This window comes from Amblyomma mixtum, chromosome 1 (genome assembly GCF_055824585.1).
Source record: "Amblyomma mixtum isolate Tamu chromosome 1, ASM5582458v1, whole genome shotgun sequence".
Classification (NCBI taxonomy): Eukaryota; Metazoa; Arthropoda; class Arachnida; order Ixodida; family Ixodidae; genus Amblyomma; species Amblyomma mixtum.
Genome location: NC_143012.1, coordinates 105,566,594 through 105,588,601, shown reverse-complemented (window position 1 = coordinate 105,588,601; position 22,008 = coordinate 105,566,594). Strand labels below are relative to the sequence as shown.

Below are 22,008 nucleotides of genomic sequence, written 5' to 3'. Positions count from 1 at the left end.
TATTCCTTTATCGTATACAGTTCTTACTTTTTCCATACCTCGTTTTGTTCTTTGTTTTTTCAGGCAAAGTTTACTGTCCTGTCTTCTTTGCCTTTGACAGGTGTTTTTGGAGCGCGTTCTGCAGAGTGTGATGTGTTTTTAGTTGTTTTGGGAAAAGCGGCGCCTTTAGTTGCCACAGTTTCGTGCCTGCTCGGGGGGCCTTTCTGGCCACACGAGGTGGACATTTCTATGTCCGCCCTTCTGGCGGGTGCGTGCTGTGGTTTGTTGGGTGTGAATGTATGTGTGATTGGTTATCTTTTCTTTGTGTGTTTCTTGTTTTTTTTTCATGTTTTTTTGTTTTCTTTTCCCTTCTCTTTCCTTTTTCTTTCTTTTCTTTTTCCCTCTCTCGTCTTCTTTTCTCTTTGTTTTTAGCTAATTTTGTATTTCTTGATTTCATTTCTAGTTTTTCTTTTTCTTCTTTTCTGTATTTATATACTTCCTTCTTTAATTTCTTGCTGTAAATATCATATTCCATTTTATTTTGTGCACGAAAGGGATTTCATTTCTTTTTGTTCCTGGTATTGCTTTGTTTCTGTTTTTCCCTGCTGTTTTCCTGGAATTGTTTTGTTTTTTTTTTTCTTTCTCTTTTCTCTCTTTCTTTTCCTTTTTCCCTGTCTTTCCTGTTTTCTTCTAAATGTCGGTTCATTTGTTTTCTATTTCATTCTCACTTTCATTTCTTTGTAGTTTTTTCCTTTTTTTCATTCCTTTAAGGTTTTATACACTTATTTCCTTGTTTGTAATCAATGGGCGGGGTGGTCCTGCATTCCTTTTGTTCTTTCTTCGATTCAGTTTCTGTTCCTGTTCTTTTTTCATTTCAGGTTGCCTGCTTCCTTTTGCCCTTCCCAGTTCATTATCAAGCATTATATTGACCGACGGACTAGATACATCATGCTCATTTTTCATTTTTTTCTTGTGTTTTTTTATTTTTTGGGCACCCTCATATCTTAATAAATTTTGTTCATTCATCAATAAATCAGCTCACGCGGGGATATTTCATCCCTCTGTGCTCTTTGCGCCCTTAGGACACCCATTCAGTTACCGTGCCCACAATTTATTTTTTCAATTGGCTTTTTCCACGAAATTCCTTTTTCTGTTCTGTTTTTCTGGTTCGCTCCGAGCGGCTCGGAGCGAACAGACGTGTTTCTGGGAGCTCCCGCTGGCTAGGCTTAACTTGCCCCACCCACCCGGCCCCACCCATCTGGCCCATATGCCCTTACTGTTATTTGTGAGCTGCTTTTTGCAGCCTCACTGAAATTTCTCGATCTCCCTCGATTCCCTTCGCGACCGCAAGCGGTTTTTAACCGTTTTTTGAGGTTTTTACCGCTTTTTTGCGGTTTTTTGCGAAACCGCGGCATTCGATCGCCGCGGTCGTGAAGGAAGAAGAGGAGGTTTGTTTATCTCCTGCCTGGGCTGCCCCGCTGCCCTGGCGTCCTTCGGGGCGCCGTTTCCACCTGCGGCCCGCGGTTCCGGACCTTCGCGGAGCCACCGCGACCTGTTCCTGCGGCTGCCTCGCGGTCCTCTACCTGCTGTGAGGTGGGGTTGGCCTCTGGCCCCTGGAATCGGCTCTCTACCACCCTGCGACTTCGGGGCTGCCCTCGGCCGCCCTGTTCACGATCCGGGCCTGTTCGACCGAGTCCCCGCCCAGGTGAAAATCCAAAGTGGGACCACTTTAAAGTGGTTTATGGAACAGGTACCACTTGTAAATGGTCCCACTTGCAAGTGGCACCAGTTACAAATGGTACCTGTTCCATAAACCACTTGTAAGTGGTCCCACTTGCAAGTGGTCCCACTTGCAAGTGGTTCCTGTTCAAAACCATTTGCAAGTGGTGCTGAAAAAAGAATGGAAATTAAAGCACAGTATGCGTGTTGGTCAGTTCCACATTTTATTTCATCATCAGGGCCTATAGTGTAACTAGGATGCATTTTCAAGATGACGCTTGAGGCTCCTACGCGTATCCTGAATCTTCTCAGAGAGCGCAGATGACATGTTTTGCACCGTGCCTGTCACATCAACGTTTCTGAGCATACCCCAGTGGGTGACAGTTTCTGAAAAGTAGTAATTGCTAAATTAGAATTTATAAATATAAGATGCTTGAAAGCACCTGGAATTTCACTTACCAATGACGAGGCGGACTTTCTCCGGAGTCAATTCTTTGCGCGCCTCAACACCAGGTTTTTTTCTGTCCCTGGGGGCCACCTTGCCGCCATATGTTCTGTTTGCCAAAACCGCGGAACCCCACAAGGCTTGTGCAGTGTCTTTAGCCACTAGTTTCGGCTTTTGGTTTTTTGAGTTGAAAATTTTTGCTGCTTGTGCTTCACTGATAGTCACTCCTCTCTTCAAGTGAAACTGCAAAGAGTGAAATTCAGCTACTGCTGTTGACCAAGCTGCACGTATGCTTACCCTTCCATCGCCACAGTCAGTGAAGATTGGCGTTCCAGGATCACAGTCTGAAAAAAACCCAATTTCGGGCATTAGCTTTTTACTACATACTTGAAAACCAGTCAGTACTAGCGGTAATCAGGCATGGCTGCTCATTGGAAGGCCAAGACCGACTCCTCTCTTTGCATTAGGTAGCCAAATAATTACTTTGGCTACCTAATGCAAAGAGAGGAGCCGCTGAAAAAGACCTCGATGTTGGGAAAGATTGAAGGCAAAAGGAAATGGGGATGGCAAAGGATGAGATGGCTGAATGGTAGAAGGCCTGCTGTGCTATGGTACACATGGTCATGAAGATTCAAACGTGACTCAACAACGTACATGCTGCATGGAGAAAATTCAGTGACCCAGAAACCTTGTCTTGCGATAGCAAAAAAAGGAATCAGAAACAGAAGAACAAGATAGAGGTAACATGCAGTATACCAAGTTTAGTCTCCGGTAAAGCCTTATGGTTACCTCAGGAAAGCTGCGATTGTGGCAGGTTGTTTTCCAGGCCTAGGGCAGAGCACAGTGATGATAAATCGCATCTGAGATTCACTGAGAAAAATGAACTGAATTCTAGCTATTACATAAAAGAATATTATTTTACCAGGTAATGGTGACGTGTGTGCAGCGTCCAACTCCTCATTGAAATGTGTGGCACTGGCACTCTCGTCACGACTGGTAGTTGCAAGACCTGAAATATAATAAACTGTTGAGCTTGAAAATTCAAGAGAACTTAGAAGAGCGAGTTAACATGCTAGTTGGTTCTGCATGGTGACGGAACAGTGCAAGCACAGGACAAAAAGGCCGAAACAATAAATGACACAAATGGACTATGACTATCAACTGAATTTTATTTCGGACAGCAGACTGTATAGTGGAAGAAAAAAATTGGTGGTACTTCAATATGAGGGTTTGCATAATCACCGAAATTCAGTGTACAGTCGCGTAAGTGAATAAAAAACATGAAGTTGTGAAAGATAAAAGCAGTCGAGGCGAAAACATTGGAAAAAAAAACTGATAGGTGTAGAGTGCTGTTGTTCAAACAACAGACACATATTAAAAACGGAATCTGATGCTTAAAAGCGGCCAAAAAAGCTAGAAAGTCTTTAAATACACTAAAAGCCGTGAGGTGTAGATGGCCCTCGCATAAACAAAGGACGAGATCACACGTCCAGGGAGATAAATGAAAATCCATCGTGCCAAGGATCACTGTGTCAGCACATCGTCGATCTGACAATGAAGTTCATAAGCGCAGCTGAGCATGCATTGTGAGCAGTCACTTGCCTCGAGATGTTTCACTGTTCCTATGTGCTTGATCAATTAACTTTTTCCGTTTCAATTTTAAAGACTTTTAGCCCTTTCTGGCCACTTTCAAGCATCAGATGTTTTTGTATTCATTTTGCTGTTTTTGCAATGGCCCTCTACGCCCCAGTTTTTTTTGCTTTTTTGCCTCTACCGCTCTCATCATCCACAACTTCATGTTTTTTTATTCACTTACGTGATTATACACTCAATTCCAGTTACTGTGCAAACCCTCCTATTAATGTGTTACCTCTTTTTCAGATGACAATCAGCGCCCATGTGTGTCATTCATTATTTCGGTCTCTCTGCCCTGTCCTTGCACTGTTCCGTCACTTCAAGACAAACGGGCTTCTCTTTACCGGTGCAAGCGAATATGTTCGAATTCTGCATATCCCCTGTCTACTTAAGTGAAAGGCTGTCCGCATGCACTACACCATCAGTGGAAATCACCGTTCACTCAGAGAACCCATGCATAGTAGGTACCCCTCGGCGGATGCTGTAAGCCTTAAAATAAAACACATACCACAATTTTGATACACCAGCCACAGCTAAAATCTATGAACCAACTTACCAAAACTGGGTTGGGTGCTGTATGAGGGTCGGACATTCTTTTGCACGAGGGCATCTTCCACACTGGTTTCACCTGACAGCATGGGCTGCACTTGGGCCTCTAGTAAGTCGTGCACTAAAACAAGAAAAGGAGTTCAACAACACCACAAAGACCTTAAGATGCTTCACTATGGCCAAATGGCTTCCACAAAGAAAGGCCAAGATTATACTAATTAATTTTGCCTAAAGGGCCAGATGCACTAAAGTAGTTTATAGGGCAGCTTGTTCTTTGTATCAGCGTCTTGAGAATCATTGCCCGTGTTAAATATAAAACCACACAGTAAACACACCGTCATGCAAACAGCGATTCTCCAAAATGACCAATAAAACTGCTGTTGGAGGTAATTGAGGCAAGACAATCATTATTCCATAAAAGGACAAAATATTTGTGCTGCAGAAAACATAGACTGAAATTCCACATTGCCAGCAGCTTATAGAAATTATAAAAGCTCCCTTACATTTGAGACCATGATAAAGCTATTAGCATGCAATGCCAAATTCAGCATAATCACTAAAGATAGAGTAAACCCGTGATAAGCCTACTTGTGAGGAGCTTCCCATCAATCAATGTCATCTGTGACTTGATGATGTCATGCAGCCTGGCATTTTCGGCACATTTATCTTTGTAACGCTGGCGCCAGTGTCTGGCATCTTGTTTCGCCAGAACAAGATCAGATTCTGCCACGACGCCGTCATCTGTGTCGCTGTCAGATGTTGCATACAGAATTTGCTTCTTTCGGGTCTGCAAGGAAACTGAGTATTAATGAAGATTCCCATAAAATTTGGAGCAGTACGTGCAACTTACACCTCCGCTGTCGGTGGCTTCCTCGTTCTTTCTTTTCGAGTTTTCGATCTGTGCCTTCAGAATACTGGCATATGCACTGTTTTTTGCAGCCTGTTTCTGTTTCTTATGTTCCTGAAAGTACACAATGACTGCTACAATCTGCAAAATCTCGATCTCGAATGAACGGGTACCTGCTTCCCCTTCCGTGACTGGGTAGCTTGGGAGGACACTCCATCGTCATCACTCCCATCAACCTCATATTCTGAGGCCGGAATTTTCGCCGTGCGAATCCGTTTTGCCTCCCGCTTTCTGCGCAGGTCTTCTTCAGTCTCTATAAAAAATAAGATAGATGTAGTAGTTAGGTTCAAGATTTTGTTGAAGGTTGATATCAAAGGAACGGTTCTCAAGATGGAAATCAACTTACCTGCCATCATCAAAATCTTCGCTGAATAGTGACCGGAATTCTCATTATGTGGATCAGCCCAAAATGCCGAGTACACTTGCTTCGCATCGAAATCCTTGTCATGCGCTGGCGCGAAGTCTTTAATTTTCGCGACAGGAACAGCATGCACCTTTCGGTCATGATCATTGAGGAATCGCAGCAGAGCGTACATTTCAGTAACTACGCGTGGCTTCAACGTTTCGCGTCACACCGTACGTACGTACACAAGCCTACACGTGCAACTCGCGCGGTATCGCAGTCATGGGAAATCGACTAGTTTGGCCGGCTGGCTTGGCTATTGTTGGATTAGGCTTCCCAGCATATGTTTTTGCTCGCGTTCTTCTTGTCTTTAGCGGCTTTATAAATTTATTAGTGCCTAAAAATTTCTACCAAGCAGTGTGTGAAATAAAACAGCAAAATGCCTAGCTTTCACCATGAGTAACGATCGTCATACCACTACCGTGTATTTAGGGGGGGGAGACGCTCGAATCCAATCCAGTTACATTCGGAACGTTTGGCTAGTTTGTGTTTTTGTGGTTTGATCATTGCCTCATGGCTTGATCTGTGGTTGTTTTTAGTGCTGCTTCTGTTCTCTTTTTTTACGTCGTGGGTTTGTGAAGGCTGCTTCAAAAAAAAAAAATGGCCACTGCAAAAAAGCACAGGGCTCGGAAGCGGTACCTAGAGCCAAATGCCGCGGATTATGAGGACATTCCGAGGTCGACGGCGCATAGGCTTATGAAGGGCGACTCCACCAGCCACACCAGTGCGACAGCATCAAGCACGCAGACTTCGGCTTCTGGTACTGCCGCCGCGTACGATCTCTGTGATGAACCGGACTATTCTGTGAATGATCTGGACTGTACAGATGAAGAGTACTGCGCTGGGAATTCTCTTTCATCCGGCCCTTCGCAAATAGGTTGCGGTAGACAATTCGTCGAATTTTTAACCCCGCTGGGAAATGGAACTTCGCTGTCCGTTGGAGACGCTCTAGTTTTAATCATGGACTATGCGATTGAAGAAGGCCTACCATGGACAAGTATCGAAAGATTGCTGAAATTGCAAAACAAGCTTTTAGGAACAAGCAGTCTACCTGATAGCAAATACCTCTTCCGGAAATTTGCAGGTGCTTTTCCTGATGACATTACTTTTCATTTTTACTGCCCAGCATGTGAAGCGTTCTTGGAAACTACACCAGGCAACCTGCAAGCCAGACAGGCCATCTCGCCGACGTGTTCCGTGTGTGGGGAAAAGTATTCCGGAAGAGATTTAATTTCGAAGGGCAGCTACTTCGTTGGCCTGCCACTGGAGACTCAGCTAGCCTCGGTTCTCGCGGACGAAACAGTACGAGAAAAGCTGGCGGAATCCCTTGAAAGCCTGAATTCACCCAGGGAGACAGGGAAATCAGATTTGACTGATGGGGAAAGTTATCGCAAGCAGCGTGCTCAACTAAATTGTGGTCAGCACGATTTGACTGTTTCGCTGAATGCAGATGGCAGCCCTGTTTTCAAATCCGCAAACTATGCCATTTGGCCAGTACAGCTGACCATCAATGAATTGCCACCTTTCTTACGATGGCGGTCAATCGTTCTGCCACTTTTGTGGTATGGCAGTAAGCATCCAAATATGACGCTACTTCTTGAAGCCTTCTGTCTGCAAATGAAGAGACTGGCTCAAGATGGCATCAGTTGGAAAGCAAGGGATATAACAGTAAACTCCAAGGTAAGTTTTCTGCATATTTATTGCGATATATGGAAGCACTGTTTTCTAGAAATGCAAAAGGCACTTGTCTGTGATTCCTAGCTGCACGTAGCTTTGAGAGCATGTACAAGCTCCATAATTAATTCCCGAATTTATTAAAGCAACTCAGTTATTGTTCAAACACTTATATGCAATCTGCATGACAGCTTCAATATTTCTGGATGGTCTGCCCAAATCTGCGTTGCCTGACATTGTACTAATAATATTAATGCATGCAATAAGCTCTGATAGCGGCAGCTAGATGCTTCTAGATAAATGTTTTCCTGTGTTATCATTCTTTTCCATATTTGATGCACTGTTGACTCACCATCTCTTCTAGGTGTACTGCATTAGCTGCGTGGCAGACGCCCCTGCAAGGGCTGCAATGCAGAATGTCCTGCAGTTCAATGGTTACTATGGCTGCTCATGGTGCCTTCACCCAGGAGTTTGCATTAATGGTAAACTAAAATTTAATTGTGATATTTTTAAGAGGCTAACTAGTGGCGTTATTTATTTTGCAGGGTGCGTAAAGTATCCGGTCAGTGCAGGTGTCGTCGAGGACCGCAATGAGCTGGGTATGCTGAAGGACATGCAGGAAGCTGCAACAACCCAGCGCACAGTTCGTGGTGTGAAAGGTCCCTCACCACTTGTTAATGTACCAGGATTTGATATAGTGTGGAGCTTCAATCCAGACTATATGCACTGTGCCATGCTTGGTGTTGCCCGCCAGTTTACCGAGCTGTGGCTTTCAGGCAATGGTGAGCCATACTACATTGGTGATCCCAAGCGGCAGTCTATAGTCAGTGAACGACTCTGTGGTCTTAAGCCGCCACAGTGTTTCAATAGGCCACCACGTGCCCTGAAACTCCGCAAATATTGGAAGGCAGCTGAGTGGCAGTGTTGGGTTTTCTACTACTGCCTGCCTTGTTTGAAGGATGTCTTGCCTGACGAATACTATAAGCATTTTGAACTTTTTTGTTCAGCACTATATATGTTGTGCAAAACCTGTGTGACCGCTGACGACATTAATATGAGCACTGTGAGGCTTACGGAGTTCGTCGTGATGACCGAATACCTGTATGGCGGAGCACAGATGACATCGAATGTTCATACACTGCTGAATCTACCAAAAGGTGTGCTGCTTCATGGGCCATTATGGGCACTGTCATGCTTTCCATATGAGTCTAGCATGGGCCATCTTCTGAAGCTTATATCATCATCGAATGGAGTGGCTTTCCAGATTTTTTCTCGTGTTTTACTCAGAAGCACATTTTTTGAGCTGAGGAGCATGGCCTCGCAAGAAGTTCAGCTGCATCTGACAAAAAACCAAGAAAAACCAGGTGCTTTGCAAACCCTTAGAAAGCCTAAAGCGGTACCTGAGCATCTTTGTGAGCTTGTGAGAAGGCTGACCCCTGATGCTTTTGACCAGATTGTCGAGCATGATAGAGTGAGAATTTCTGGTCACATCATCCACAGCATGCAGTATCTGGCTCCGTCAAAGCGGGATTCAACAGCCCTGAAACTGGGAGATGTCTACCTTAGGGCAGAAAGGATTGTGTCTTTGACTGCAGCTGATGGAAGCTGCAGCGTATATGTTATGTCATGTAGCTATGATGTTGTTGACTTTGGAGACGCAAGTCACTTGAAACGCGCTCACAAGCACCCTACACTGCTGCTGTACAAACTTTGTGAGCCCATGCATCCATGTATGTACTTGGAGATAAACAATGAGGTTATATTCGCTGAATTGTGCAACAAGTATGAATGGTCTTAAGGAAAGGTAACCAGTTTCACTTATGTCAAAGGGCAACTTACAAAAAATCTGGTACAAAAAACCATTTTGCTAATAGCGAGTAGACGTAAATGATGACGTCACAACAGACAGACCTATGATGCCATATGGATACTGCCACAAAACCTATCGTGCGTGCTGACTGGATAAACTGCAACTATGTGACTGCTTAGGTCATTATTTGTTTGAAATGACCAAAAGCAAGGTCGAAATTCTGTCATTTAACACACGCAGAGCCAATTAGGTCAACGTCCGTGTGTCCAGTGACATCACACGCATGGCTGCCCATAGATAGATAGATAGATAGATAGGATAACTTTATTCAGCTCTAGCACAAGGTTTTTTTATGCGGTCAGATGAATCCATCTCCGCAACGGTCGGTTGCCCCTATTCTAGGTCTCCGCTGGATGCTGGCGTCAGCTGAGCTCGCCGTATCAAACCGATCTGGTCATCGCGGCAGTCGCTGGAGAGCAGACCCTCCCATTGCTCCACACTTGGGTTTTGTATAACTGCAGGACGATGTCGACTTTTTGACATGCCCATGTGATGTGATACAGTGTAGGTTTTTCATGGCACCACGGACAATTGTGTGCGTAAAGTGTGGGGTGAATTTTACTTAGTGTGTTTAGATTTGGATATGACCCCGTTTGAAGTTGTCTCCATGTGACAGCCTCTTCTTTGTTTAAAGATTTGTGCGGTGGTGGGTACCGCATCCTGCTGCCCTTGTAGTTGTTGAGTATGGCCGAGTATTCCTGAGGTACTGGCAGGGATTCCTCAAGGTCGTTGACGCTGGATGCTCGGTAGTTAGTATATCCTCGAGCTATCCTGTCTGCCTCTTGGTTTCCTGCCACCCCCGTGTGCCCCGGTACCCAGATGATCTTATGTTTGATCGGCTTGTGTGGTTTTGCATGTGTTTGTTGCGTCTTGCAGTCTACAGAGCGGAGTATGCGGAGCGCTCTGTGACCGACTCTGCCGCAAAGATAGTTGCGACAGGCTGCTTGTGAATCAGTAAGAATTGTCAGTGACCGCCCAGTCCGATAGCCCTCCGCTGCCGCTAGAGCGACGGCCGCTTCTTCAGCCTCAGCTATCGTGCAGTCTTGCAGGGAGGTGCTGGTAATCTCGTGTAATTCCGAGTTGACTACAGTTGCCACTGCGTTGTTGGTGCCTTGTCCCCTAGTCATGGCATATGTGGCAGCATCGACATACACTGTTGTATCATGGGATGCGTGTGTTTTCTGTAAGCGGTCGGCCCTTGCCTCTCTTCGGTCTTTGTGGAGGTTCGGGTCCATGTTTCTTGGTATTGGTGCCACCCTGAGCGTGCTGCGGTACTCATCGGGGATCGTTTTAGTTCTCAATATTTCTCGAATTTGTTCGGTGTAGCCCAGTTTCTTTAAAAGAACTCTGCCTGTGGGTGTCTGCTGTAGTCTGCGCATTTGGGCAACATGCTGCACTTCCCGTAATTCCTCGAACGTGTTGTGCAGTCCCAAGGCTAAGAGCTTTTCAGTTGAGGTGTTATGGGGTAGTCGAAGCGCGGTTTTATACGCTTTGCGTAAAATCGCGTCCGCCTGTTGTATTTCACTTTTGATATGATTGTAGTACAGGAGACTGTATGTCGCCCGGCTGACCACTAGGCTCCTGACCAGCTTGAGTGTGTCTTCTTCTCGCATGCCATGACGTCTGTGTGAGATGCGCGTAATCATGCGGGCCACTTGGAGTGTAGATGCCTTTAATAGCGCAAGGGTGTGAGTACAGCGTTGATTTGACTGTATCCACATCCCTAGTACCCGTATGAGTGTCTTCTCTGGTATTGGTTCTCCTTCGAGGTAAACTTGTAGTCGAAGTTCTTTACTGGTAGGGACTGTTCGGTTCCGTTTTCCTCTCCAAACCCATAAGAGCTTAGATTTTTCGGTCGAGCATGCTAGCCCTCTTGCTTTGACATAGTTTTCAACGCAGGTGGCCGCTTCTTGTAGCCTATCCTCTTTCTCGCCGAGTGAGCCAGTGTTAGTCCATATTGTGATGTCGTCGGCATAAATGGCATGGTGGATGTCGTCAATTTCTTTTAGTTGCTTCGCCAGTCCGATCATGGCCACGTTGAATAGCGTGGGTGAAATGACCCACCCTTGAGGTGTTCCCTTGTTAGGCGTTCGAAACTTCTCGGACCGAAGTTCTCCTATACCGATGGTTGCAGTTCTGCTGGATAGAAATGCTTTGATGAAGCTGTGAATCCTGCGCCCGCAGTTCAGGTTGTCCAGGCCCGTAAGGATTGCTTCGTGGCTCACATTGTCAAAAGCCCCTTTGATGTCTAGGGCCATTATCACGTTTTCTCCGTCCCGAGGAACGTTCCGAAGTACACCTTCATATAATTGGAGGAGTACGTCTTGAGCTGATAATTTTGCTCTAAAGCCGAACATGCTGTGAGGGATCAGTTCGTTGTCTTCCATGTAGTTTTGAAGTCTGCGTTACCACTCGCTCGTATAGTTTTCCCAGGCATGACGTAAGCGAGATCGGCCTGAGGTTTTCTATCTGCAGTTTCTTGCCTGGCTTGGGTATCATCACCACTTCAGCATGTTTCCACTCCTCGGGGACAGTTTCAGCTTCCCAATGTTTGTTGAGGAAGTCTGTCAGTTTAGCGACCAGCACATCGCTGAGGTTGCGGATGAGTGCGTTGTTTATTTTATCCGCTCCCGCGGCTGTATTTCTGGTGGTGTTTCGCATGGCCGCATAGACCTCTTCTCGTGTGATGGGTCTGTCCAGATTAGCGTTATCGTCTCCCCGGTACTCCCCTGTATAGGTCGGCGGGTTCGTGCTGCCAAAGCATTTGGTGCGCAATCTGTCGAGGAGTTCCGAGTCAGTGCCCTCGAACTGGTGAATGAACCGGTATATGGATTTATTGTTTTCAGCTTTTGTCTTAGTCGGATCGAGGAGCGCTCTAAGGATACGCCAAGTCCGTGTCGTGCTTAGCGTCCCACTAAGAGAATCGCTGAATTGTTGCCAATTTTGTTTTGCCAGCTGTGTGGCGTATTCCTCTGCTTTCGCTGTAATTTCGGCGATTTTAAGCTTGAGTTTCCTGTTATGTTTTTGTTTTTTCCATCTCCTGGTGAGACTGCGCCTAGCATCCGAAAGCTTGAGCAGCCGACCGTCCAGCTCGGGTGTTTCCGCTGTTCGGTTTATGGTTTTGGTGTACTTGTCTTGCGTATCCCTTAGCTTGCTTCCCCATTCCTCTAACGACTGTATGCCATTATCGGTAAGGCTGCTGTCGCATGCTTCGCGGAACGCATTCCAGTCCGTTATTTTTGCCGCGCCCAACTGGCGTCTCAGCCTGTCTGAGGTTACTTGCGTCTTGAGTATGTAGTGGTCGCTGCCTAAATTTTCCAATAGGTTCTCCCATTGTGTTTGTCCGAGTCCTCTTACGAATGTGAGGTCGGGGCAGGTGTCGATGCTGACGCTATTTCCAATTCTGGTAGGGGTTGCTGGGTCCGTGAGTAGGTTGCAGTTGAAGTTATCTGCAACCTCGGCTAGCGTTTTGCCTTTAATGGTGGCCTTTTTGTACCCCCAGCTCTTGTCCATGGCGTTGAAATCCCCCAAGATGGATGATTAGCGTGTTGTTTTTCGCTAGTCTGTGGACACCGTGAAAAAGTTCAAAAAATTTTACTTTTCTTTGCTTCGGGAGGCTGTACACGTTGACGATGAATACACTTCCCCCTTTCCTTTTCTTTTTCGGTACGATCTCTACAATCACATGCTCAATGTCAGTGTCGGGTATGCTGTCGTGATTGATGGCTATGACTGCCTTGCTCACTAAGATGGCTGTCTTTCCCGTCATGTGGCTGTTGTAGCATGTGTATCCCGTGAGAGTGGGTGTCGCGCCCGTTTCTTGAAGTGCGATAACGTCAGGTGGTGTTAGCTGCGTCTGAATGAATTGTTTGATGAGGCCTTGTTTCTTGCGATAGCCTCTGCAGTTCCATTGCCATATGTCTAAGATGTCTTGTTTGCTGTGGTTCGTGTTAGCCATGAATTAGGTTCTTGAGCTTGTGCAATTGCCCGTTCCCTGGGATGTAGATGGATTGGCGAGAGCTGCTAACGCAGGACGGTTGTAGGCCTTTTCCTTAATGTTCTCTGTGTAGGTGCGGAAGGGTGCTACCTTGAAAAATTGTAATCGTTTGTACTATTCTCTTGAATAAGTTTTGTTTAAAAAAATGAGTCCTACTACTTTCAGAACAGACCATGTAGCTGTGCCGCACTTTTAGAGGGGATGTATGCAAATTGCAGATTTTAAATTTTGGACATGGGCTTTAGATTTTTGCAAGAATTATCTTGTCATTTTGTCTTTTAATATATTTATGGGGTTTCATTACGATATTTACTCTTTCCATGTGGCAGTCTTGGGCTTATGATTTTCATTGTGTGCACTTTTCATTTTAAAAGGTTTTTGTGTGTATTTTGTTAAAAAAATTATGGGATTAGTATTTTGTACCATATATTGTATAATGTTCATTGTTGCTTGTGCTTTAGTACTTTGTGTAGTAAAACTTGTTTGTTTGGAATAAAGCCCTTGATGTATGTACCACATAAAACTGCATCTGTGATGTGAAAGCAATGCATCAGATTAGAACTCTCCATTCATTTGCTTTGAGCAATTGCCGGGTTAACTACAGCCAGACAACTCAAGAACAAAGCGGCAGATGCCCTACAAAGGAGGCCCTCTAGCCAATGGCGTCAACCAATTTTTATGGTGCTGTGGCTGATCGGATGAAGCCATGGTTACTTGCCTTTCATCTGCCACTCCGAGGGATTAACCATGACGTCATAAGAATCAGTGGACGCTATTGGTTGGTGGACCTCCTTTGAGGGGCATCTGTTGCTTCGTTCTTGAGTTGTATCTGACTATTGAAGGTTATAGCTGATTCCAAAGGCATGCAAAGGATTTAAAACTGCGCTTGTTTTATTTGCATTCAAGTGAATGTTTTCGCCACTGCGAGTATGTCGAGAAATTGCTGTATCAAAATTATTCCCCTCATTGATTGAGTGTTCTTTCTGAGCTTATTGATTTGAAATACCATCATTTACCTGTAAAACTGTAAGTGCAAATTACTGATATAAATGGATTCTTAAAGGCTCCACGTAAGGCCTTATCTCATGCCCATTATGAGTGGCCGAGTATTTTTTTCTTGGAATACCTTTTTTGGCTTACTAGTATTAAAATGTCAAATATGGTTTGCATTATTGGTTGTGATTCAACATCTTGGTACATTCGCAAGTGAAAAGATTCCTCTTACTGATCTCATAAAAAGCAATCAAAATTGGTTGTCTGAGGTATTCCAAATTAAGATTTACCTGGACTTGGCATTTTAGTAATATTTTTGAAACACAAAAGCAAACCATACGTTTTCAAATGTTTGGTCTGCACGAATGGATTGGTACTTGTTCTGTTCTATACATAGATTATCAATTTAGCCAGTGCAGTGGGGCCACTGTATATAGCCTGTGGTGCAACGTGCAATACCCTTTGTGATTACACAAACACAGCTGGTACAATGCTCATTCAGAATGAAATATGCAGGGGTGGGGATTTCCTTCAGTGCAATGCATTTGCTCGAGATGCTGTGACCACTAACATATCCACTTGACCAGCAGTTCCCCCGCCCTTGTTTTTCAGGCAAAAGTGGAGCCACCTCAGTCAGGTGATCTCTGAGCTTGATGAGTGTGATGCCTGGATGTATTGGCTGTAGAAACCCTAAGCTTGACCACTTAGCTGATGTAAATGGAACCATATCAGCCTCAAGTGGTTTTCTTGCTGGGACCACCTAGGCCCCAAGTGGTTTTCATACTGACCACTTCAGAAGCAAGTGGGACCACTTGACACACCAGCTGATACCACTTGCCCCAAAGTGGCTTTCAAGTGAAACCACTTTGCCGACCACTTACACTGAAGTGGTTATCAAGTGGAACCACTTTGCAGACCACTTACACTGGAGTGGTTACCAAGTGGTACCACTTACATTGAAGTGGTTCTGAACTGGAACCACTTTGTTGTAAATGGTACTTGTCAAACCACTTTGAATTTTCACCTGGGCGGTGAGCCGCCAGCGGATTTTCAACCGCTTTTCGCGATTTTCGTCGCGATTCCGCGGCCCGGGACTTAGCCGCGGCGGCCTTTGGCTGCCATCGAGGAAGAAGGAGAGGAGGCTGTCCTCCCGGCCTTCTCGGCTGTCCTGCTGCCCCGGGCCGGTTCCGGTCGCGACTTCCGGTTGCGGCCCTTGGTCCCGGTCCATCCCGCGACCGTCTTCTGCGGCCGCCGCGCGGTTTTTCGGGCCCTTTTTGCAGGCCAGCTTCGGGTTGCCGTTCCCGCAGTTCCCGGTGGGCGGTTCCCGAGTTCGCGGCCGCGCGCGCTCTCTGAGCCTCGCGCACGGGTTCGCCTAGGTCCGGCCCCGCCCTGTCGCGCTGGTTGCCTGGCTGGCTTTCGCCGGCGGCGGCAACCATGAGCGATTCTCGATCGCCGCCCGCGACCCCGCCGTCGGGGGTCGGTCTTCCAACGGTGGCACTTCACCGTCTCTCGCCTGACCCGTCTTCGGGTTCGGCCGCTTCCGCGGCGCGTTCGCCTGCCGCTTCGTCGCCGTTCTCGGACGGCGGCGACGCAATCTTGGCAAACCTACCCGAGCCCGGCGGGGATGTGGCGCCGCCTGCCGTTCTCGTTTCGGGCGTCGCAGATCCAGACGTCCCCGAGTCCCCGCAGCGCCCGCAGTCGTCCGGAGGGGTCCAACCACCACCTGGACCTCCTGCGCCCGCGCCCCCTCTGGGGACCGATGGCGCAGAGGGCGTTGCTCCGGCGTCTCCTCCCGCGGCCTCCCTGCTCAACCTGGGGTTCGCGGCGATGCCCGACTTCGGGGAGGTCACCGCTCTCCAGGACCAACTGGTCCAGTACCTCAACACCGCGGAGCACAAGATTCCGGTCGCCCACAGGGTGGCCATCACCAACATCTTTGGGGAGGTCATCTCCCGTTGCGCCCGCTACCAGGCGCTTGCGTCTGATGCGCGCGGACGTGCGGAGGTCCTCCGTGCGATGTGGTCCGCCGAGCGGAAGGAGTCCGCCGACGCACGGGAGAGGGCCTCCGTCGCCGAGGCGCGCATGCACGTCGCCCCGCCACCGCCTGCGCGACCCACCTTCGCGGAGGTCGTTGCGGGCACTGGAGGACCGTCCGGTGCGCGCATGGGGGCGATTCCACCGGCTACCGACCCCGGCGGCCTGCGACTCACGCCAACGGAGCGGCAAGTGGCCAATCATGTGGCTTTTTTGACATCTATCACACCAAACACGTCTTCACCACAACAGCTCATTCAAACAATCAAAGCGAACATCACTCCAGAAGACGCGGGCATTGGGCCCGTTACGCTCCGTCCCACGGCCGCCGGGGTCACGGTTCTCGCGCGTGACCGCGACACCATAACAAACCTGCGAGCGGCGGTTGAGGGCAATGCGGTCACGCGCGCCGCTGTTGCTGTGCGGATTGCGGAGCGTCGTCGTCCGCACGTACGGGTCTGGGGTGTGGACCCTGACGTTGCGGACGGCGACTTGGTCCGCAACATCGTTTCTAAAAATCCGGACCTCAACCTCGATCCACAGACGGTCGTCCGCCGTTACTCTTTTCGGTCGAGGGACGGCACAAAAACTCACATTATTTCATTGCCCGGAGAGGCTTTCAAAAGAGTCCTGGCGCGGGGACGACTTACCATCGGCTGGTCCTCGGCAATGGTGGCCGAGGACCTGCACGTCCCCATGTGTACCTACTGCGCCACATATGGTCATTCGCGCCGTCATTGTCGCTCGAGTGGGGACGCCGGACGGGCCGTCTGTACAAAGTGTGCAGGAGGGCACACGGTGGCCGATTGCCCCGTGTCGCCGGACGATTCGACGGTGGCGTGTGCTGCTTGCCGCCGTGCGGGGAGGGACGGACCGCCTCACAGGGCGTTTTTACCTCAGTGTCCCGTCCTCATTGCGCGGCTGGACAGGTTGCGCTCCCGCACAGATTATGGCGCAGCTTGATCCCGTAACCTTCTGGGTGTTCCTGGGGGGAGCCGGTTTTTTCCTCTCCACTGTTTCTTTTCCTTACTGTGCTGTGCCCCGTTCTTCGACGTTGGCACGGTACAGTCCCGTTACACACATTTTTTCTCATCCTCTTTTCAAGGATTCGACCTCTTTTTTCTTCTACGCAAAATCCAACCGTCACATCTCATTCAATCACCACTATTCTTTTCTTCTTTATCTTTTTCAACCTAACTCTCTCGAACTCCTATTCTTCTCTAACCGGCTCCCCCCTTACGCCGCACATGTCACATGTGTTTCATCCCTTTCATACGTCATGCACTCAACATGTGCCACACAACCAACACAAACACACCAACTCCTACACACGCTACACATACCACACGCGTCACACATATCTCATTCATCTCGCATCATTCACCTCATGTTGCATTGGTCATCCCCTGCACTCCCCTCTCCTAGCCCAAACCACACCACACCTTTTAACACGTCACCACTCACAGGGGTCGCTTCCGCCACTCGCACCAATACAAATCTTACGTTATCATTCGCACTATTGGTTTCTCTACACACACATGGCCACTACACCTAAATTTTCATTTATACAAGCCAATCTTGACCACAGCAGGAACGCGACCCCAGCACTAGTAGAATCACTAAGCAAAAACAACCACACGTTCGCACTCGTCACCGATCCATACACACGGCAGGACACAGTGCAGGAGATACCTCCCGAATGGTCCATCTTTCACGCCACCTCGAAACCACGATGCGCCATCATTGCCCGTCACCCCGCATTCGATCTTTTCCCCATTTTAGTTACATCGCGCGTTGTCGCGTTGGTCTGCACGTCGGCCACTGCTTCATTTCTTCTTGTCACCGCATACGCACCGCCACACTTTCCAATGAGCCCTACATTAGACGACATTAGACACGCACTAATACTAACGGAGGGGATCCCCGCAGTGGTGGCGGGTGATTTCAATGCCAAACACGCCGCCGGGGGGCCGGAGCTGTGTGATGCGCGGGGGGGGGGAGCTCCTGCGTTTCGCCATGGCTTCCGGCCTCATCATTTTAAATGACCCTGCGTCCCCTCCGACTTACACCACGCCATACACAAACAGCTGGATAGACGTCACACTGGCGTCGCCGCCTTTGGCGTTGGCGGTGACCCAGTGGGATGTGTCTGACACCATCACATTTTCTGAACACAAACACATCATTGTTCACTTCGGTTCCACGGTTGCGTCGAGTCAGGAGAGGCGCCTCACGCACCGCGGTACATCACACGTTTTAAATGCATTGGCTTCATCATCATTTTTCACAGCAGTGGTCGGTGCAGACCTCGCCTCTTCATCCTCATTGGAACATATTGTCACCAAATTCTACATGATATATGATCGCCTCAGACACAAACACTCTTCTACACGTTCAGCTCCACGCACATCATCCAACACAACAGATTGGTGGACACCTGAATTGACTACTGAGCGCTCTAAGGTCAGGGCCATGCGCCGCCATTATCAGCGCACTACAGATCACACACTCAGACAATATTTCACCACACAATACTACACTGCACTCAGAACATATAGAAATAACATTGCAGCCGCACGAGACGCAAACATTCGAAACTTAGCACGCCATTCACTTAAATCGACCATCTACGGTCGATCATTTCAGTCAGCATTCTGTAAATTACGCTCACCAGTCGTGCTGCCCCCCATCCGTAGGCCCGATGGTGACCTCACATCATCAACAAATGAAACAGCACAACTATTACTCGATACACAAACAGCAACAGGTGACACATCACAAGACGACACTCATCACACCTCCATACGTGCGGCTGCGGCGGCATCCGACTTGGGGGGGCCCGATGATCCGCCGTTCACTGTCGGAGAGGTATCTCTGGCGGTGGCCCGGTTGCGCCAGGGCGCGGCGTCCGGGCTAGATGGTTTAACGGTCAGGGTTGTTCGGGCCCTATGGGACATGCATCCTCACTTCATTTCATTCATTTTTAATGAAGCCCTAAAATTGGGTCATTTCCCAACGGTCTGGCGGCGCGGAAGAATAGTTTTTCTTCCAAAGCCCGGCAGACCGCCCGATTTGCCTCAATCTTATCGTCCCATCGTCATGAATTCGACGCTGGGCAAAGTGCTGGAGCGCTTGCTCTACGGACGGCTGTATCACTTTCTTGCACGGGAGAATCTACTTCACACAAACCAATTCGGATTCACTAAACAGCGAGGAGCGGTGAATGCTCTTCACGCTCTCGTAACCAAAATTAGAGGGTATAGGACAGACGGTCTCCACGCACTACTCGTTTCAATCGACTTCCGTGGGGCTTTTGACAGTGTTTGGCACCCCCTGGTCCTGGCTTCACTAGGCCGTTGGGGCTGCCCGAGAAATCTGTGCGCTGCTGCGGTCTTTTCTATCTGACCGCGAGGTGGTCTACCGCTGCAGAGCGGGCGACGCGGTTGCGCGTCCCACCTTAGGCAGTCCACAGGGTTCTCCGCTGTCGCCCCTACTTTGGAACATCGTAGTGCGTGGACTACTCGAGCAGCCGATGCCAGAGGGTGTGTCGCTACAGGCGTACACGGACGACGTTGTCGTCCTTGTGCCTGGACCGTCAAGGAGGGTCCTACAGGACTTAGCGGAGGATGCACTCGGCCGGGTGGCGACGTGGGCGCGAACGGCGAGGGTTGCCATTAGTGCGGAGAAGACGGTTTGCCTCCTTGTTTCCCCTCCCAGGGGAGGCATGGGGCGCACTCCTCCCACCGTTCGTCTCGACGGCACGGTTCTGAAATTCAGGCCTGCCGTCCGGATACTCGGTGTCTTCTTCGACCGCACCCTCTCGTTTTTGGCACACGGCGACCACCTCAAGGAGCGTGCCGAGCTGCTTGCCGCACGCCTCGGGACCTTCCTGCGGTTGAGTGGCGCACCGGCACCGGCCCAGCTCAGAGAACTTTATCAGCAGGTAGTCTTGCCCGCCCTCTCTTATGCTTCCCCCGTTTGGTGGACTGAGTGTCCCCACTCGGGTCTTCGAGCCCGGCTGGTGTCTGCGCAGCGGGCCCCGCTAATGGCGTTGGCGGGTGCCTACTCCACCACTAGCACAAGGGCTCTCCAAATTCTTTTGCACGCGGCCCCGCTTCAGTTCGACCTCGACAGGTTGAATGCGGAGTTCAGGCTCTTCGTGCTACGATTAGACACAACATTCGGACAAAATTCTTTCCGTGCAATGGATGTGGCCCGGCCGTTTGATGATGCGCTCCAGCATCCGTCGGAGGTGCTTTCGTTTGGGTTCGTCCGTTTGGACGTGGCGGCGGCGGAGGCGGCGGCGTCGTCTCCGGTGTTCCACGTCTACACGGATGGCTCATACACACCGACGGCTGCAGGCGCCGCGTTCGTCATCATTACTCCATCAAACCATATATCATCCGTCGGCCGCTTCAGGGTGGAGCTCCCTACATCAGCTTATGGTGCAGAGCTGATTGCTTTCCGGGAGGCCCTACACTTCACACAACAATTACCTGGATCTACACCTATCCACATATACACAGATTCCCTTTCACTACTCACTGCTCTTTCTTCTCTCCTCACTACAGACACAACAATACACAACATCAAACAACTTCTACATTCCATCAAAACATCAAGGCAAATCTCACTTTTCCACGTTCCTGCACACGCTGGCCTCTGGGGCAACGAACTTGCAGACATCGTTGCCTCACGCGCACACAAATCACCCCGAATACGAGCATCTTACATCTCCAAAACCACAATACGTACATCCTTTCGCCACGTGGCTCGGGTCAACTGGGCCACGTGGTGGCGTAACAATCACGAGGGAATGGGGATATTTACATGGGTACCCGACACTTTAAATTTACCCAACACTTTCCCCCCTTCCAAACCACTCATTACACTACTTACAGCCCACGGACGATTCCCAGCATACTTTCACAGATTCGGCTTCACAAATACACCAGCATGTCCGTGCGGCCACTCGAACGGAGATGTCCACCATTACATTACAGATTGTCCACTTACACAACACATAACAACACAGCTTCCTACACCTCCATCGGGACACACATCAACAGCACACTGGCGCCACTGGCTCGATAACCCTCGCCATTGCGCCCTGTTGCTACGTGTCGTCTCCACAGTCAGTTCATTATTACCAAACTACACAAGATCAACTCATCACTCATAATACTAATTCAGTGGGTGGGGCCTCTCTGGCCAAACGAGGTGGATACCTTGTGTCCGCCCCACCACTGCTTAAGTACAATGCATGTTTCACTTCTGCCATAATCATTACACCTTTTTTTTTTTCATTATATGTTTCCCTTTTTCAGCCCTCCTGCACACTTCTTCTATCAGCCTTACCTTTTTCACGTGCATCGTTTCTCTTTTTTCTCTGCCTTCTGTTCCTTTTTTTTTTTTTCTCTCTCGATCCTTTTCAGACCTGTCAGAGCGTCCGCCCTACACGGCCTGGGAATCATCCAGTTCATCTCTCCTGCTTTTCTCCTCCCCATCACTTGCTTCCTTCATTCCTTTTTTTTTGTTTCCTCCTTGTTATTCATTTATTTATATACTTTTCGTTCTTTTTTTTCTTTTGCTTTTATGTATATATTTGTACATAGGTTTTTTTTGTTTTGTTTTTTTTTTTGTTTTTTTGTACATTTGTACATATGTATAAATTATTATCCATGTTTTTTTTTGTATATATTTATATGTATGCACATATTCCTATTATTACTATTTTTTTTTGCCCTTTCCGGCACCACCATTGTAACTTCACCATCATTCTTCACAATAAAACAGCTCACCG

General features: G+C 48.3%; 2 protein-coding genes across 3 annotated transcripts; one reads left to right on the top strand and one right to left on the bottom strand.

Moving 5' to 3' along the window:
- Positions 1–1,905: 1,905 nt before the first annotated feature.
- On the bottom strand, positions 1,906–5,861 carry LOC149367429 (uncharacterized). The gene is made up of 9 exons (XM_089574128.1): positions 5,581–5,861; positions 5,348–5,487; positions 5,148–5,288; positions 4,916–5,117; positions 4,335–4,448; positions 3,066–3,152; positions 2,441–2,487; positions 2,158–2,386; positions 1,906–2,085 (listed from the first exon to the last, which is right to left on the bottom strand). The coding sequence occupies exons 1-9, from the start codon at positions 5,768–5,770 to the stop codon at positions 1,952–1,954; spliced, it is 1,284 nt and encodes a 427-aa protein (XP_089430254.1). The 5' UTR covers positions 5,771–5,861; the 3' UTR covers positions 1,906–1,951.
- On the top strand, positions 3,450–14,023 carry LOC149367428 (uncharacterized). Of its 2 annotated transcripts, XM_089555526.1 has the most exons (4): positions 3,450–7,317; positions 7,676–7,793; positions 7,857–8,093; positions 9,524–14,023. In XM_089555526.1, the coding sequence occupies exons 1-4, from the start codon at positions 6,238–6,240 to the stop codon at positions 9,634–9,636; spliced, it is 1,548 nt and encodes a 515-aa protein (XP_089411652.1). In that variant the 5' UTR covers positions 3,450–6,237; the 3' UTR covers positions 9,637–14,023. The 2 variants fall into 2 exon arrangements, with proteins under 2 accessions (XP_089411652.1, XP_089411644.1); XM_089555518.1 differs by having other exon boundaries at positions 7,857–14,023.
- The last annotated feature ends 7,985 nt before the right edge of the window (positions 14,024–22,008 follow it).